The sequence below is a fragment of the Ovis aries genome, chromosome 11 (assembly GCF_016772045.2).
Source record: "Ovis aries strain OAR_USU_Benz2616 breed Rambouillet chromosome 11, ARS-UI_Ramb_v3.0, whole genome shotgun sequence".
Taxonomy (NCBI): domain Eukaryota; kingdom Metazoa; phylum Chordata; class Mammalia; order Artiodactyla; family Bovidae; genus Ovis; species Ovis aries.
Genome location: NC_056064.1, coordinates 50,543,501 through 50,559,077, shown reverse-complemented (window position 1 = coordinate 50,559,077; position 15,577 = coordinate 50,543,501). Strand labels below are relative to the sequence as shown.

General features: G+C 57.5%; 2 protein-coding genes across 2 annotated transcripts; both read right to left on the bottom strand.

The window, feature by feature from the left end:
- Positions 1 to 3,781: 3,781 nt before the first annotated feature.
- MCRIP1 (MAPK regulated corepressor interacting protein 1) lies at positions 3,782 to 11,799 on the bottom strand. The gene is made up of 5 exons (XM_027974276.2): positions 11,288 to 11,799; positions 5,814 to 5,869; positions 5,612 to 5,730; positions 4,882 to 4,983; positions 3,782 to 4,696 (listed from the first exon to the last, which is right to left on the bottom strand). The coding sequence occupies exons 2-5, from the start codon at positions 5,819 to 5,821 to the stop codon at positions 4,632 to 4,634; spliced, it is 294 nt and encodes a 97-aa protein (XP_027830077.1). The 5' UTR covers positions 5,822 to 5,869; positions 11,288 to 11,799; the 3' UTR covers positions 3,782 to 4,631.
- A 377-nt stretch (positions 11,800 to 12,176) lies between these two features.
- Positions 12,177 to 13,375, bottom strand: PPP1R27 (protein phosphatase 1 regulatory subunit 27). The gene is made up of 3 exons (XM_004013068.5): positions 13,053 to 13,375; positions 12,823 to 12,973; positions 12,177 to 12,541 (listed from the first exon to the last, which is right to left on the bottom strand). The coding sequence occupies exons 1-3, from the start codon at positions 13,240 to 13,242 to the stop codon at positions 12,418 to 12,420; spliced, it is 465 nt and encodes a 154-aa protein (XP_004013117.1). The 5' UTR covers positions 13,243 to 13,375; the 3' UTR covers positions 12,177 to 12,417.
- Positions 13,376 to 15,577: the final 2,202 nt, after the last annotated feature.

Below are 15,577 nucleotides of genomic sequence, written 5' to 3'. Positions count from 1 at the left end.
ACTGCCCTACGGGTGTGCCACTCACCCAGGGGCCTCCTGACAGCCCTCCCCATCCTGACTCCCTCTGCCCTTGTCCTCCTTCACCTTGTCCCTGTCCCCAAGGGAACTGGAACAGGCTGGTGAAGTCAAGGGTGGAGATGGGGTGGAGGCCGGGCAGGGGCTGGACTCATCCAGCCAATAAACATCGATTCTGACCAGGCTGCCCTGCAGATGGGGTGGAGGGGCTACCAGTGGGGGAACCCACTTTCCAAAGCAGGGCCCAGCACCCACACAGCATCACCCTGCATTCAGGAAGATGAACATTCCAGGCTCTCTGCCCCTTAGCCATTTCTGCTTTCCTTCCCACCTCCACCCGAGCCCTTCATCTCACGCCCTTCCCCCCAAAAAAAGCATGGGAACTACCCAGCATGTGTGTGTGTGTGTTTGTGTGTGTAGCACTCAGAAGGACTACAATAAAGATCACACCTAAGGGAGTGATGGGCACCCCCAGGATGGCACTAGTGCGCCAGGCAGAGTGAGTCACTGGGGGAGGCCGCCTTAAGCAGGGCAAGTTTACAGGAGAGACACCTCAAGGGGATTAAAGTGACTGAACACACTGAGAAGAGATTTAGATAACCTGGTGGAGAGTTCAGGTCTTTAGCGTTAGTACACAGAAAACTAAGCAAATGAAAAAAGGCGGCAATTAATAACTTCAAGAACAGAAAGCTGAGCAGAAATCAGTTTACCACATGGCTCAGCTCTGAACACACAGACATCATAATTTAAATACTCAACACTGATGTAACCAAAGTTATGAGAGAAAAAAAAAACTATCTAGGGAGGACAGTGGATGGTAAAAACATGTGTGTAGTGCCAGTGGTAAAGAATCCTCCTGCCAATGCAAGAAACGTAAGAGAAGTGGGTTTGATCCCTGGAGTCGGGAAGATCCCCTGGAGAAGGAAATGGCAATCCACTCCAGTATTCCTGCCTGGAGAATCCCATGGACAGAGGACGGGGCTACAGTCCATGGGTTGCAGAGTCAGACATGACTGAGCACGCGTGCAAATGAGTTGGGCTGGGGGTAAAAAGCAAAGGGGAGAACCAAGAAGCACAGTTCATGTATGATATTGAAAAACAGAAATACAAAAGTATCAGCAGAAAAGTTGAAAGTGGTTGCCTCTAGGTGAGTCAGAGGTCTGAGGGCTGCACCTGGCCAAACTCTCTGCGTGCCTGGGCCTCCTCCTGGTCACTGCAGCAACCTTTAGTCCTGGGCCCTCCCCGGCCGCCCTTTCTCTTACCTTGCTCTCCACTGCTCTCAGTCCCCTATCCTGCTTCCTCCTCCCTTCCCTGAACGCAGGGACCCGGTATCAGGTCCCACCCTTCTCCCTTCTTCATCAACATTAAAATTACTCCCAACCTTTATCTCCAACCTGTGGCCCCTCCAGATCCACACTAGACTCAGCTTCCCACTTGGCACCTCTACATAAGACATCCAATGGCATCTCGAATTCCACTGCCCACGTTATGCTCCTTACCTGCCCCCTCCTCCAATTCACCAGAGGCAGCCCTCCTAACAGGTCTCCCCACTTCTACCCTGAGTCTTATGGCCTGTTCTCAACAGCAGCCAGAACAATCCCTTTACACCTGAAGTCTGCTCCAATGAATCCCATCATGGCTGTCTCACCTCAGTTGACAGAAACCCAGGGAACAGAGGAGCCTGTTAACACTACAATGATGCAACCAGCCAAAACCGGAATTTGGGAAACTCCAACATCTGGTATCCAGGGAGTCTTCGATCATAAACGGAGGGAAAACGTAGGAGGCAGTACTGTGACTAAGACAGACTGAAGGGATCCATCAGGCTGATGCAGCTGAGGCACTTGGCCTTTCTGAGTCTATAACCCTCGAGGAATACATTATTGTCGACAGTAGGGGACTATGGACTGGGTATTACCTGACACTGGGGAATTGTTTATGCTCAATACACACGAACATGCTCAGAGTACATGGCTCAGCAAGTACGTGCTAAACTCAGATTTGATAAACAAGCTTAAAAATCAGATATGGCCAGTCTCCTACAGCAGGTCACCATTCCCTCATATGGACGATCAGGGCAATAAAATCGCCCCCTCCCTGAGGTTTCATGGTAATAACCCCATCCCTGACCAAGTTGCCAGCACAGCATAAAAGCAGAGAGAGATGTGTGTGGCACTGCCAAGGGTAGAACGTGATGGAGATGTGGGTAACCCGTCCACCAGGACACTCCCTCATCTCCTCTGCTCTCACTGTCTGATGGTAGGGGAGGTGTCTCCAGCCACTCAGGGTTGACCAGGCAGCCCACCGTGCTGGTGAGGATTCTATCACCACTGCCCTGGAGTTCAACACCCGTCCCCCACAACCCCGGCACGGCCCATTAACCACATTCCCACCTCTGAAGACTCCAGGCCTGGGCCTCTTTCTCAGAAAACCTTAAGTTGGCGGGGACAGCAGCAATGAAAAGGCCTCGAGGCTTGTCCCATGGGCCCACCCACACAGGGGCAAAGCATCAGTGCTGGCAGGCAAGGCCGGGGAGGGTGGCTACAGACAGCGGAGGCCCAGACGCTGGGGGCCCGGGGTGCCACCATTCCCACTTTCCAACCCCACAGGACGGATGACGACCCAGAGAGGGCTGGGAGCAAGGTCAGGTCGATTTTTAACCAACGCAACGTATTAGATGTTTCCAGTGTGCTGCCAGGGGGCCTGAACACCCCTTCAGGGGGAGGCCTTCCAGTCGCCACAGCCCAAATCCCCACTTTAAATGGGAAACAGGCAGCACAGCAGTGTTACATGTCCCAGAGTAACAGCAAGGCCAGGTCCGTGGCTGCAGGAGGGCAGACATCCAGGCCCCCGCAGTCTTGTGGGCCAAGGGCCCTATCAAGAGCATCCATGAGGTGACTATCATGGCAACAGGCCCTAATACTCAGCAGCCACCCAGAGGAAGGCGCTAACCTCCACTTCAGAAAACTGAGGCTTCGAGACTCAGCAGCTTGCTCAATGCCACACGTGCAGCAGTGGCTTGGCTGGGTTCAGGCCCACTCCTCCCCTTCCCCAACGGGGGATCTCTGCTGGCTGACCATCACCCCATCCTCAGTAGTCTTGGACATGCTGGGTGGAAGGTACATATGCCCGTGCGCCCACTCAGCCTCTGGCCACAGGGCCCTGAACCCCGGCCAGACCACACCCACCTCCTTCCAGCCACAGGCACGGGGGCTGTGTGGGTGACCCAGCCCAGCAGGCACTCAAACCCTTGGCAGGATGCCCCACAGGTCCCTGGGGAGCAAGCAGGCCTGTGTGGTTACAGGAACTTGGCTCAGGGCCTGGCACCAGCCAACGCCCACTGGCTGCTGCTTATTACATGAACCATCCTTCCTGTGCCCTCATCCCTGGGGAACCCCCTCCAGGAGAAGACGTCTCCCAGAGCCACCTGTGGGGCCGCTGGGGCCCCAGAATACTCTAACAGGAAAGGCTGTTCCTGAAATAAATTCCGGTTTGGCTTGTCCGCCAGGGCTACGTCCAGGTCTGAAGGTCAAGTGCACTGGGGCTCTCCAAGTCCAGCAGCCACCCTCCCTGGACAGCAGACAGGCCACCCCTCAAGGACCCAGTGCTGCTGAGGGACGTGTTACCTCCAGGGCCCCCACCTCCACCTCCCACTGCCCTCCAGAAGCCCAAGCCCCCTGGTGGAGCCCAGGGATCAGACGGAACTTCTGGGCCTTGGGCTTCCAGCCCCGTGTGGGCAGCCAAGACAGGGGCCTCAGAGACCAAGTTGCCAAGCCAATGCCACCCCACCTTTATTTACTGGTCCTCAGGTTCCAGTCAGACACCTGGATCTGCAGGGCACAGGAAGAAAAAAAACGGCCCTGAAGACCCTCCCAACTCACCACACAGAGCAGGACCCACTGGGTAGCCTCGTCAGCTCAGGCCAGCCCCACGCCCCTTCCCAAGGGCGGGCCAGACCTGGCTGCCTAGAACCCTTGGAGGGGGCACCCAGCAGTGTGCCAGGCCCGGAGAGCTGGTGGCATCCTGAAGCCGACAAGGAAGGGGCCAGGATGGACAGTGGGGTGGGGGGTCGGACGCTCCCCGTGCCCCGGCCACAGACGCAGCAGGGGTCGGTGAGGAGGGACCCACGCTGGCTGTGGGTGGACCACCCTGCCCTGGCTCCTGGCCACTTCAGGACAAAACCAGCCCAGTCCCACAGCACAGGGGACAACAAGGAGGCCCTCATCTCCCTCCCGATCCTGGAAGTGGCCAGGGGTCAGGGGTGGAGGCAGGAGAAGACGACAAGAATCAGGGTCGAGGCCCTGGGGGCAGGCAGGACCAGCAGCTCCAAAGGTCCAGCCAGGCCCCCGGGGGCGGGGGGGGCGGGCATGGGCTGGCAGGGCCGAGGCCCTCCTAGGGACAGGGGTAACCTGAGATACCCCGAGAGGAAAGGAAAGGCTCGGGGAGAAGGGGCAGGCCTTGGCCATCAATCATGCCTGTCCTGGTCCTGGGATTTTCGGCCCACTGGGAGCAAGGCCCCCTCCCCCTCCCAGGAGCTGAGCCCACAGGAGAGGCGGTGGCCAGCGGCAGGCTGCACCCAGATCTCCCGGAGGCCGGGGGAGGGGCACTGGCGCGCCTTAGGACTTCTTGGCGTCCTGCGTGTTCCGGCGCTTCAGGTCGCTCAGGTCGATGGGCTTGAAGGCTGCCGAGGGACAGAATGGTCAGTGGTAGGTGCAGGTGGAGAGGCAGGGTCTGTCCCTTGTCCTGCCCTTGCCTCTGAAAGCCCTGGGATCCAGGCCACTGTACCAGGCTGTCTTGGAAGCAGCCGGTGGGTGGGCCTTCCTGCCCCCTGGTTGGCCCCTCCCGCCTAGGGCAAGCCCAACTTACTCTTCAGGCTGGGGTTAGGGACCTTCTCCACGTACTCCTCCACCAGGCCCCGCTCGCTGCCCGACATCTGGCTGCGCAGGTCCCGCTCCACACCCTGCCAGGCTGCAGGAAGCAGGGGTGGTCAGGGCCCCTACCCCTGGGCCTGCCATCCGGCCCCGTCAGTGTCCAAGGGGATGGCACCCGCTCCTGCCCTGTCCCTCCCCTCCGAGTGGCCCCGCAGGTCCCCCGAGCCCAAACTCCCACTTCAACAGTTTCTGGCCCCCAAGTCCAGCCTGCTCCTAACCTGAAGTTGTCCTCAACAAACCCTGCTCCCTCGAGGAGCCCTGCCCAAGCCATGCCCCTTTCGGCCTCATGGTACCATGACCAGAGCTGCAGTCACAGAGGCTTCTGAGACCCACTAGGGTACAGCATTTCCTCCAGGTGGGCGCCCCATCTTTCCCACGTCCTCCGTCCCCCACCTCCCAGCACAAATGCTGTGCACACGTGCTCACACCTCCACCATACCACCTCCAAGACACCCCAGGTTCCCCAGGGTGCGCCATCTTCCACAGCACCCCTCTTCCCAAGCAAACACCCCTGACTCCACACATTGCCTCTTCTGGGATGTTGCCGTTCAGGAACACCATAGTGCTAACCATGCACACCCATGACCAGAACTGGGTCTCCACACCCCACAGGAGTACAGGGGGCAGAGGGGCTCAGGGGGGCTGGCTGCGGACACCCCGTGTACCTTCGTAAATGAAGCGCACATTCTCCTCGTGGGCTGGGGTGAAGATCTCACTGCTGTTGGGGGGAGAGCGGGGGCTACTGTTCCTCTTGCCGTTGTAGACAACTCTGGAGACGGGGGAACTGGGGGGAGCCCGGCCCGTGAGGAAGGGCTACAGGGCAGGACCCCCCCACACCTGGAGGTCACTCCACTACCTAAGACCCACCTGGTCATCGCTGGGGTGTCTGGTCCTCGCACTCCACTGCCGGATCCCCTCGGCCTCTGGAAGGGAAGCCCCATGACACAGGAGTGGGATAGAGGCCACCCTGCCACCCTCTCCAGAAGGGTCCAGGGATGAGAAGGGCGTGGGGGCATTTGCCTCTTCCCTTTAACTGTGATCTCCCTGCCTTCCAGAAGATAGAGTCGAGCCACAATCCAGCTGGCTAAGGGTACAGTACCTTTAGCCAAATGCAGCCAGGGGCCACCAACAGGCCCGAGTCAGCAGCTTGAGCTCCAAGTGGACCCCGCGCTTATACCACCACAGCCCAGGGAACACATCTACCCCAGGGTCAGGAAGCCCTGTTGATATTCCCAGTTCAAGTCTCCGAACACCACTCCTGATAGAGCGCGGGGCTGCAGGAAAGGCCTGCAGTCGTCCAGTGCCCTCACGGCCTACAGGACCTAGTAGCTTGTTTCCACTGAGCCTCAGTTTCCTATCTGTAAAATGGGGATATGCTTCCCAATGGGAAAAGTGCCTGCCCGGGTTCCTGGTCCCCAGGATGTGACAGGAGGGCTGAGGGAGGGCTGTGAGCCTGGAGGAAGCCATCAGGCCAATCCTAGTGACTGAGACTCTGGGGTGTGTCCTGTTTACAGGCTCTCTTAGCACAGGAACCAGACAGCCCTGGATGGGGGTCTATTTTTAGACTCACTCTCAAAACTGCCCAATTGGACAAAGTCCCCTCTCTGGCTGAGGACACACACCACAGGGTGAGGAAGCCAGTTGCACAGGGCTAGTCCCAGGCCTGGCCTTGCCCCTGAGTAGGCCAACCCCAGGTGCTGGGGATGGGGGAAGCCTGGGAAGGGCCTGTGAGCACAAGTGCCTCCCCTCCCCAGCCCTGGAGTCTGGGGGCCCCAGAATGCTCAGAGCATGTAGCCACAGCCCCTCCTGAAGAGCCTGGAAGATGAGACCCAGTGGATACTTCCTCTCTGGCTCCTTTGGCATCTAAACACCTGCACAGGGGGACTTCCCTAGCAGTCCAGGGGTTAAGACACTGTGTTCCCATTGCAGAAGCCATGAGGTCGATCCCTGGTAGGGGAACTGAGATCACACATGCTGCACAGCCCAGCTGGGGAAAAAATCTGCACAGGTAAAACAGCCTACAAGTTGAGGTAGTAACGACAAAGCATAAAGCCAGCTTCCCGGGGGGTACATAGAAGCCTACGCCCTCCCAGGAGACGGGCCCTGCTCCTCACAAAGGGACTTCTCCCTTCTTGGACTCGAGGGATCTCACTGCCTATGATTCTCCTGTCCAGGCACCAGTCCCACAGACACCAGAGCACAGAGGGAAAGCCCTCTCTGGCCTGAGGGTGCCCTGGGGAAACTGAAGGAGCTCAAGAACACTCACGTCTCAAGGGGCTGTTGGCAGTGCAACGAGGTGGGAGGCTTCAGTTAAGCAACAGGAGGGAGGTGCCTGGAGGATCAGCCAGCCACCACCCAACCCAGGCTGGCCCCTCCTGCCCAGGCCCCCTCATCCCTCCTGCAGTCTGTCCTCTCAGACCTCGGGGGCCACTTCTGCAGGGTACCTGCCTTCCCAGCTTTGCCCATCTCCAGGGCTTCTTTCCAGGGCAGCCTCGGCCTTGGCCTCCTCTGGTCACAGCCTGAGGGCTGCCTGGCCTTTATGGGTGCCTGACTTTGGTCCAGGGCCCCCGTTCAGTCTCAGGCCTAACTCAGAGGCCAGCCCCTTCCAGCTCCTATTGCCCTGATTGCGCACACACACACGCACACATGGCTCTGGGGTTCTCTGAGCGCCTCACCTGCTTCCCTTGGTCTCCGCATTCCCAAGGCCTGGCCCCCAGGCCCCTGGAGCATTCGGTCTCCACAGTGGGAACCCACCCTTGCTGCCCCCACCGGCTGTGCTTCCTGACCAGAGGCCAGAATGCCCCACGAGCCATGGAGCTATGTACCTGTCATCGGGCACCTGTCCACACAGATGTGCTACTTGAGTTAACGAGGTTTCTGGTGCCCTGGACAGAGCGGCCAGGAAGTACCTTGGCCAGGGGCAAGACACCCGCAGGCTCTCATGTCCTTGGGACTTGAAGAATGAGTAAAAGGACTTTTTAAAAAGGAGTTATTGTCTGCCTCCTCTCGATGGGGTGGTCACACCCAACCAGGTCTGTCTTTAATGGCCTGTATCCTACCATCCTACCAGCTGGTTCCTACTCATGAGGAACCCCGGAGTCCTCCGTCTTCTCCCTCCAGGGGCCTTTCTCCTTAGGACCTCAGGCTGGCCCCGCCCCGCCCACATGGACACCCTGCTTCCTGCGGGATGCAGGGACACCCAGGCTTCACCTGAGTGTACCAGCAGCTTCCCACGAGGCCAGGGCCTGCTGCTCCCCTGAAGACAGAGGGACAGTGAGCTGCACTCACTCACCTTCATCACCTCCTCCAAGGAGTTGGGCCCCCCATGCTGACCCCAAAGGAAATTTCTTGGAAAAATCTAACAAATATGCATGCCCCGTGACAGCTATTCCAGTTCCAGGATGTACCCAAAGGAAAGGGCCTGGTGGCTACCGAGAGGTGCACAGGGGCAACCAGAGAAACAGCACTTGTCTGGGCCGAGGGAAGAACCACTGAAAGGGGCCCATATACACTGGGCCTGTTTCCGCCCTGGGAGGTGACAGTTGTAAGTATGAGCCATGGCAACGGCGGGCGAATCATACCACTGATGCTAAAAACAGAAGCCTGGGGACACACGGCTGTCCAGTGGAGAGGGCCGAGCCGCAAAGGCGTGGACAAGGGAGACAAAACAAGGTCAGGGAGGAGATGTCTAAGAGGGCAGTTGGACTCAAGGAAGGCCAGGGCAGAGAGGTGACCGCTGAGCCACCATGACAAAATCTCCAATGACCTAGCAAGAAGGGGCTCAGCGGAGCAAGGGGAGGAAGTGGGACCTTCGGCCAAGACTGCCCATCCCTGACAACTGGTTGTGAAGAGAGGCGTGAGGCCTGGGCTGACAGTGGTTGTGTGTCGTGAAGCAAAGGGAAACTCGAGCACATTCACTGTCTGAGCAAAGTGCTGAGCAGGGCCTCTACAGAGGTGACTGCAGAGGAGCCAGGCAACCAGCAGGCTGGGGAGAATGGCACGCCTGGAAAAGCGCCAGGGACACCTAACAAGGCCCAGTAGGCCACGAGAGTCCCCCGAGGTTGGAGTTTCCAGTCCATCTGGCCAGTGGGGAGGGAGTATCTACTTCTGCAAACATCTCCCTCCTCTTGTTTGCTTTCCGACTTTTGTTTACCATGATTATCAGGGACAATTATTTCCTGAAGACTGGAGCTCAAAACCTCGCTACATATACTACATCCCATCAACTCTGAAAAACTTTTTTACCCTTTTAATTGCTTTGATATCAGGTTGTATCTGGCAACTGCCAGCACAAAGGTTAGCACCGTTTTTTCATGCTCGGTGGAGCTTGTGAGGCCCAGCTCACACTACTGAGGTCTCAGATCTGATGATGCAAAGAGGTTCCCCTAAGCCCACAGACCCCAAGCCTCCACCTACGTGTATGTGCTCTTCAGTTACTTCTTCCCATTTCCTCAAATCCGACATCCACTGCTCACTCTCCAATTCATGTCGGGACAGTACCCTGCACTACCCTTCTCCATCCCTGGTACACGTGATGCCAGTGTGATCTTCCCAAAACCTGCCCCCACCCAAGTCACTCCCCACTCGGACACTACCAGGGCCTTCTACTGCCATCAAGCCCTCAGTCTGGCCATGATCTAATTTACCAGGTGTGGGTGTCACCAGCTACTGGGCTCCTAGCCCATCCCAAACCCAGTCTGAGCCACAGAGTCACCTCTGCTGCTGCCAGAGTCACAGAGAACCACACAAACTCCCCTGGTGTACTCCACAGGCCCTGACTGTTGTCCACAACAGCCTAGCCCATAGCAGCCAGTGGGCTACATGCTTAGCACCCAGCAGGGTCCAGAACCACTCCGTGACTGGGGGTCATCCATCACTGCTCTGTCACCCCTGGGCAGGTCTCTTCCCTCTATGGGCTATGGAATCCCCATCTGAGCCAAAACAACCCCCAAGAATGTTCACCAGGCCATCCTGCTCAAAGGGACCCAAGTACAGCCACATGAGGCCACAACCTCAAACAAAATCTCTCTGGCTGCTTATCCAACGAGACAGTGGATAGGGCAATCATAGAAGGAATGTATCATGCAACTGGGCATTTCTGAGCGTAAAAGGGCTGCTCTTGATTATGAAGTGTGAGCCAGGACAGCCTTGGGCAAACTGAACGCAGAGTTTCCTCAGGCATGGTGTAGACCCACAAACATGAGACACTGTGGAGAGGCAGCAGCCAAGGGCCAGCTGTGGCGCAGCCAGTGCACTGAGCCAGGGAGAACACCAATAAACCCCACTTTGGAGGTTTAGTGGATGAAGCAACCTGCCACTCAGCAGAGTGGGGTCTGGGCCCCAAGAGACTCCCAACCTCTCAGCCTCCCAGGCCACAGAAATCAGGGCTAGGCTAGGATGGCTGAGCTGCCCTGAGCACGCCAGAGACTGCCTCTGCCTTTGCTTGTACCCCTGGCAGGTTCCAGACCCCTTGGCACAATGTGGTTCTGCTTAGAGACAGGGAGGGACTCTTCCTGGATGGATCTATATAGCACCTTGCTCTTTCATGGGGAAAAAAGGGCTTCAGAGACCGCCAGGGAGGAGGAATTCGGGAAAGGGAGCCCAAAGCCCAGTCTCCAGACTGCCAGTCTTGAACTCTTTCCCCACACACAGCCATATGTCTAAAGGCAGGAGGTGAGATGATATTCTGTTGTCTGGAAAAGTGACAATGGATATTCCGGAGTTAGAATCAATGATGCAATTGCAGGCACTCTGTGTTACTTTAAAAATTTTGATAGGTACTCAAATTTTCTCAAGACTCCACTTCCCCTTCATATTCTGTGTCTTTGGGGCTCTCAACAGCCCAGTTTCTACCAATGAGACTTTTAAAAGGCAATCAACCACTCAAGCAAGTACCAGCAGGACACTGCTGTTTTAGATACCAAATGGGCCTGGCGACCCTTGAAGAGACCCAGGCGAAGCCTCTAAGCACTGCACCACCCCTCTCCCTCTTTCCTTGGTGACAGCAGCAGCTTCCCTCCCAAGCAACAAACCCCAATGTATGCATTCCCCTTCTTCCTCACTTGGCAATCTCGCCAGCCCTTCCACTCACCCCAAATCAAACCTTCTCCTTCAAGACTTGGCGCCTGACCCTTCCCTCCCCACCCGCACTGCTTTCTAAAAGCTCTGGACACTCCCGCTGACACCTCAAAGGCTTTTGCTCAAAATGTCCCATCTGCCCAAAATCATCGCCCTGGCCCTGGGGGCCCGGCTCAAGACCATCTTCTCTGGGAAGTCTTCCTAGGAGGCAGGTGGGGGATACGACTTGTGCGCCTCCGCGTTACCTGAAGTTTCTCACAAACCTGGGTTGCTTCCTTCGCGGCCTTCCCATGGCGGTCCCCGCCCACCCCGGCATCCCCCGGGGTTCCGGTGAGCTCCCCGAGGACTGGCAGTCTTTTATCCCCTTCCCTGCCCTGACACTGCCTCGCCCGGCTCGGAGACCAGGAGCGAGGGATACGCGGGACGGCGGCGGAGGGCGAACCGCGGGAACCCGGCCGGCCGCGCTTCGCAGTCAGGAAGCATCGTCAGGGCTGCTCCCCGGGCGACGAGGAGGCGGCAGCTTCAGGGACGGAGAACGGCGGCCCGCTACTCCCTCTGAGCCCCTTGCCCCGCGGGCCCGCCCCGCCTCGCCGCGCCCCTCCCTAGCCTCCGCCGCGGCGGGCCGGGAACCCCGCGACCCAGCCCGGGGCCCTCCCCTCGCGGCCGCCGCGCCAGGGCGGGTCCGGGCCGCGCCCGCCCCGCCCCCGCCGCTACCGCCTCACCTCGCCCTCTCGGCCGCCGCCGCCGCTGCCAGGGGCCCGGCCGGAAGTGATGCGTCGCCGCCGCGCACGCGCACTGGCGCAGGTCACGTGACCGCCGGCGCGCGGAGGGGCGGAGACTGAGGGCCGGGGCCGCGGGGCTGGGGCCGAGAGGCTGGGGTCTGGGGTTCCTGGAGTTCCTGCCAGCCGGGGACGAGGGATGTCGAGGCCAGTCTCCTGGGCCAGCGGGGTCGGAGTTCTGGGACAGACAGGGCCTGGGGGTAGCGGGATCGATGGACGGCAGGGACCGGCGGTCGGGAGCCGCGAGACTCTAGCTCCTTGCTCCGACACTGCAGGATCCCCAGACCAGAGTGGACGGCGGTTGTCCGCTGACCACCAGAGCAACCGGAGCCGAAGGACTGGACAGGACGATCTCCAGTAATCAGGCCATCACCACGGGCTTAGGAATCACGTTTATTGAAAAAGTAAAAAGTATAGCAATAAAAAAAAAAAAATTTCACCCGAAGAAAAACCCAGGCCGCGGTTGGGAGAGGGGAGGGCTTTTGCCCTTGTGTGGGGTCCCGGCCAGTCTGGCCGGCCCATAGCCCAGCTGGTGGGGCACTCCTGGCTTCCGGGGGAGATGGGCACCTGACTTCTCCAGGCAGAGCTAGCGCCCTGGGAGGGCAGGGCTGGGCTCAGTCCATCTTAGTCCCTTTGAATAGCTCCACCAAGTCCTTGAATTCCGGGTCAATGAGGTCTGAAGGCAGATCTCCATCGTCGTTCGCAGCTTCTCTGTCCGCCCCCAGGGAAATGAGGTACCTGGGTGCAAAGGGCAGCCCTAGTTGAGGAGGAAACGTGGCCCAGAGAATGCTCACCCCTGCCTGAAGGTAGCAGCCTGCGGTTCTGAGATCTACCTGTTTTTTCTCTTTCCAGGTGAGGTGAGGAGAAAGAAACCGACCCTTTGGAAGTTTCGCTAACTTTTGCAGTTTGCTCTTGGGAGGCAACAGGGCAGAAAGGAGATTACAGAAGCCCTTAGGGTTTTTAGCTACACTAGCAGGGCCACCTTTGGGGGGACTACATCCTTGAGGCCACCCTCTCACCTGGCTATATCAGGGTATCCGTCACTGCAGGCGATGTGCAGGGGTGTCCAGCCTGTCTCGTCTCGCTGATGAATGTCTGCCCCGTATTTGACTAGCAGCTTCACGCACTCGAGGTTTCCAGAAAGCACCGCTTCATGAAGGGCAGCCAGGCCTGGACAGGACAGGAGGGGTCAAGGCTCAGGCCTTCCCCTGCCACCCCACAGAGCCTCACTGGCCCCGCAGGCACTCACCCGAGGGGTAGATGGTGTCCAGGGAGACTTTCCGAGTCCGGATGAAGCGCCCCACCTGCTCCAGGTCGCCTTGGCGGATGTGGTCCAAGAACAGGACGTCATTAGGGAAGTGCACACTGCGATCAGCCAGGAGTCTCCGGCGCCGCTGCCTTGGGCTGTAGCGGGCATAGCGGGCTGTTCTGCTGGGCATCCTGGCAGCAATGGTTTGGGCCACCCCTGTGGGGACCCTCCTGCTCGGGGAAGGAAGGTGCACGGACCCGGACTGTGTGCAGGCTCTTCTGACTGACAGTGACCTCCAGCACTGCTGCCACAATGCTCTCCGTGCTCCTGTTGGCCAGGGCACCTTCTTATATAGGACCGGCAGAGCTATATAAAGCTGCGCAGTCATGCTCGCACCCGAGGGGCTGAAACTGAGCCGCTCCAGCTCTGCCCTCAGGATCATGTTTAGTGGTTCATCTTTCAGCCCACCTGTCGCTGTGCCTGGCCAAAGGGGTCAGATCCTTCCTGGCCACTGCTCCCTGCCCCACAACTGGACCTCGAAGGTGCTTGACAGAGGGCAGGAGAAGCACTAGAAGGGCAAGGCCCATAAGCAAGGCAGACAGATAACCAAGGTCATTGAGGACCAGGGTCTCCCTCCGTATCGAGAACTTGGGGAGAAGGGCATGATATGTGATAAGCACAGCTCCCTCTGCCCACTGGGAAGGCAAGGGGATGCTTCCTCAAACCTGAGGGAACACAGAAGAAGCTGTACAGAAGGCCCAGCCCAACCCATCTCCCTGTCATTTGTCACTTTCTATCATGGCTTGTATCACTCTCAGGGCAGTTTTCCCAAAACGTGGGCTTCAGTGGCCCTGCCCTTCTGCTTGGAAACCTCCCGGATTAGAATCAAAGTGCAGAACTTCCCTGGTGGGTCCTGTGGCTAAGACTCCCTGCTCCCAATGCAGGTGGCTGGGTTTATCCCTGGTCAGGGAACTAGATCCCACATGCCATGAGGAAAGATCCTGCATGCTGCAAGGAAATAGAAGATACCACATGCCACAACGAAGACCTGGTGCAACCAAATATTATTAAAAAAATTTTTTTAAGTTTTATTTATGTATTTTTGGCTTCACTGGGTCTCTGTTGCTGCTCGCTGGCTTTCTCTAGTTGCGGTGAGCGACGGCTACTGTTCATTGTGGTCCACGGGCTTCTCATTGCAGAGGCTTCTTGTTGCAGAGCATGAGCTCTAGAACACATAGGCTTGATAGTTGTGGCTCACAGGGCTTATTTGCCCCTCTGCGTGTGAAATCTTCCCAGAGCAGGGGTTGAACCTGTGTCTCCTGCATTGGGAGGCAGTTTCTTAACCACTGGGCCACCAGGGAAGTCCAAATTTCTCTTTTTAATAAGGACACCAGCCTACTGGTGTCCAGGGAGTAGGGCCCACCCTACTCCAGTTTGATCTCATCTTAACCAGTGACATCTGCAGCGATTCCATTTCCAAATAAGGTCACATGCTGGAGTACTGGAGTTAACACTTCAGCGTATAAATATTGAGGGGCGCAGTTTGGCCCCTAACGCTGGCGAGAGACCTGGATGCTGGAGATGGGCCAGCAGTCTGTAGTAGGGGGCAGGAACTTGGTTACGAGAAGCCGTTGCCCCACCATGTTGATCTCGTTCCAACAAAATCAACAAATTCATCAACACTCAAGGTGCAAAGCCCTGGGCCAGAACACTGCACTGCCCTGATGGGGTTTCTCCTCCTGCCTCTGCTGCTGATGTTCCCTGGGAAACTCCGCCAGGCCCAGGTCCTGCGGGGCCCCAAGGGAGGGGCGGTTCCCAGGGCTCCTGCATTTCGGGCTCAGAGTGTAGTGCTGGGCGATGCTAACTCTTGGTCACTTGCGTCACTTATGAGTAGCTACAATTTCTATCAGCGTGTTTACACGAAGCCCAGAGACAGAGTACCATGCTGTACACAGAGACAGAACTTTCCTTTGATGTGAAGATTGCTTTTTCTGCTGTTGTGGAAAGTTCTGTCTGCCTGCCATGCTCAGAGGATCAAATGAAAGAACTCTGGATGAAGAAGCTGCCACCAATGGCCTGTTTTTTCCCACCAGTGACAGGCTTCAGGCCAGATAGGGCAAACCATAGGCCCAACCAGGGTGGGCCTATTAGTGACCCCAAGAAGGACCCTTCCACTCTATCCTCCTAGAGGTAAGCTGAGAGAGCTCAGGATCTGGGCTGTGGGGTTTCTGTTTGGATATTTGGATCAGAGAAGGCACAGATGCCTGAAAGGCATTGTGGTGACAACTTGGGAAACATGTCCTCAAAGCCATGGACACAGCCTGTAGCAACTTTTGGCAGAAGCCAGCTGTGAGCAGTCTAACCTGCTATTCTCACAGCTACACCAGCACCAAACCTGTATTTACACAGCTTTGTCCCTGAGCCTCTGCCCATGTGAACTTGTCAAGTGACCTGGTTTGCACAACTTGAACATTCTGCTTTCAGGAGAACTGATGCAAACCGAAACAGTTAATGGAAAACGCTCA

Coding starts and splice junctions, on each gene's coding strand:
- MCRIP1 (XM_027974276.2), bottom strand. Junction 4,984..5,611: donor TGTGCGCTTCATTTACGAAG/GTACACGGGGTG, acceptor TGCTTCCTGCAG/CCTGGCAGGGTGTGGAGCGG. Junction 4,697..4,881: donor CCCTAACCCCAGCCTGAAGA/GTAAGTTGGGCT, acceptor GTCCCTCGGCAG/CCTTCAAGCCCATCGACCTG.
- PPP1R27 (XM_004013068.5), bottom strand. CDS start 13,242: ATGCCCAGCAGAACAGCCCGCTATGCCCGCTACAGCCCAAGGCAGCGG. Junction 12,974..13,052: donor GGACACCATCTACCCCTCGG/GTGAGTGCCTGC, acceptor TGTCCTGTCCAG/GCCTGGCTGCCCTTCATGAA. Junction 12,542..12,822: donor GGATACCCTGATATAGCCAG/GTGAGAGGGTGG, acceptor CTTTGCACCCAG/GTACCTCATTTCCCTGGGGG.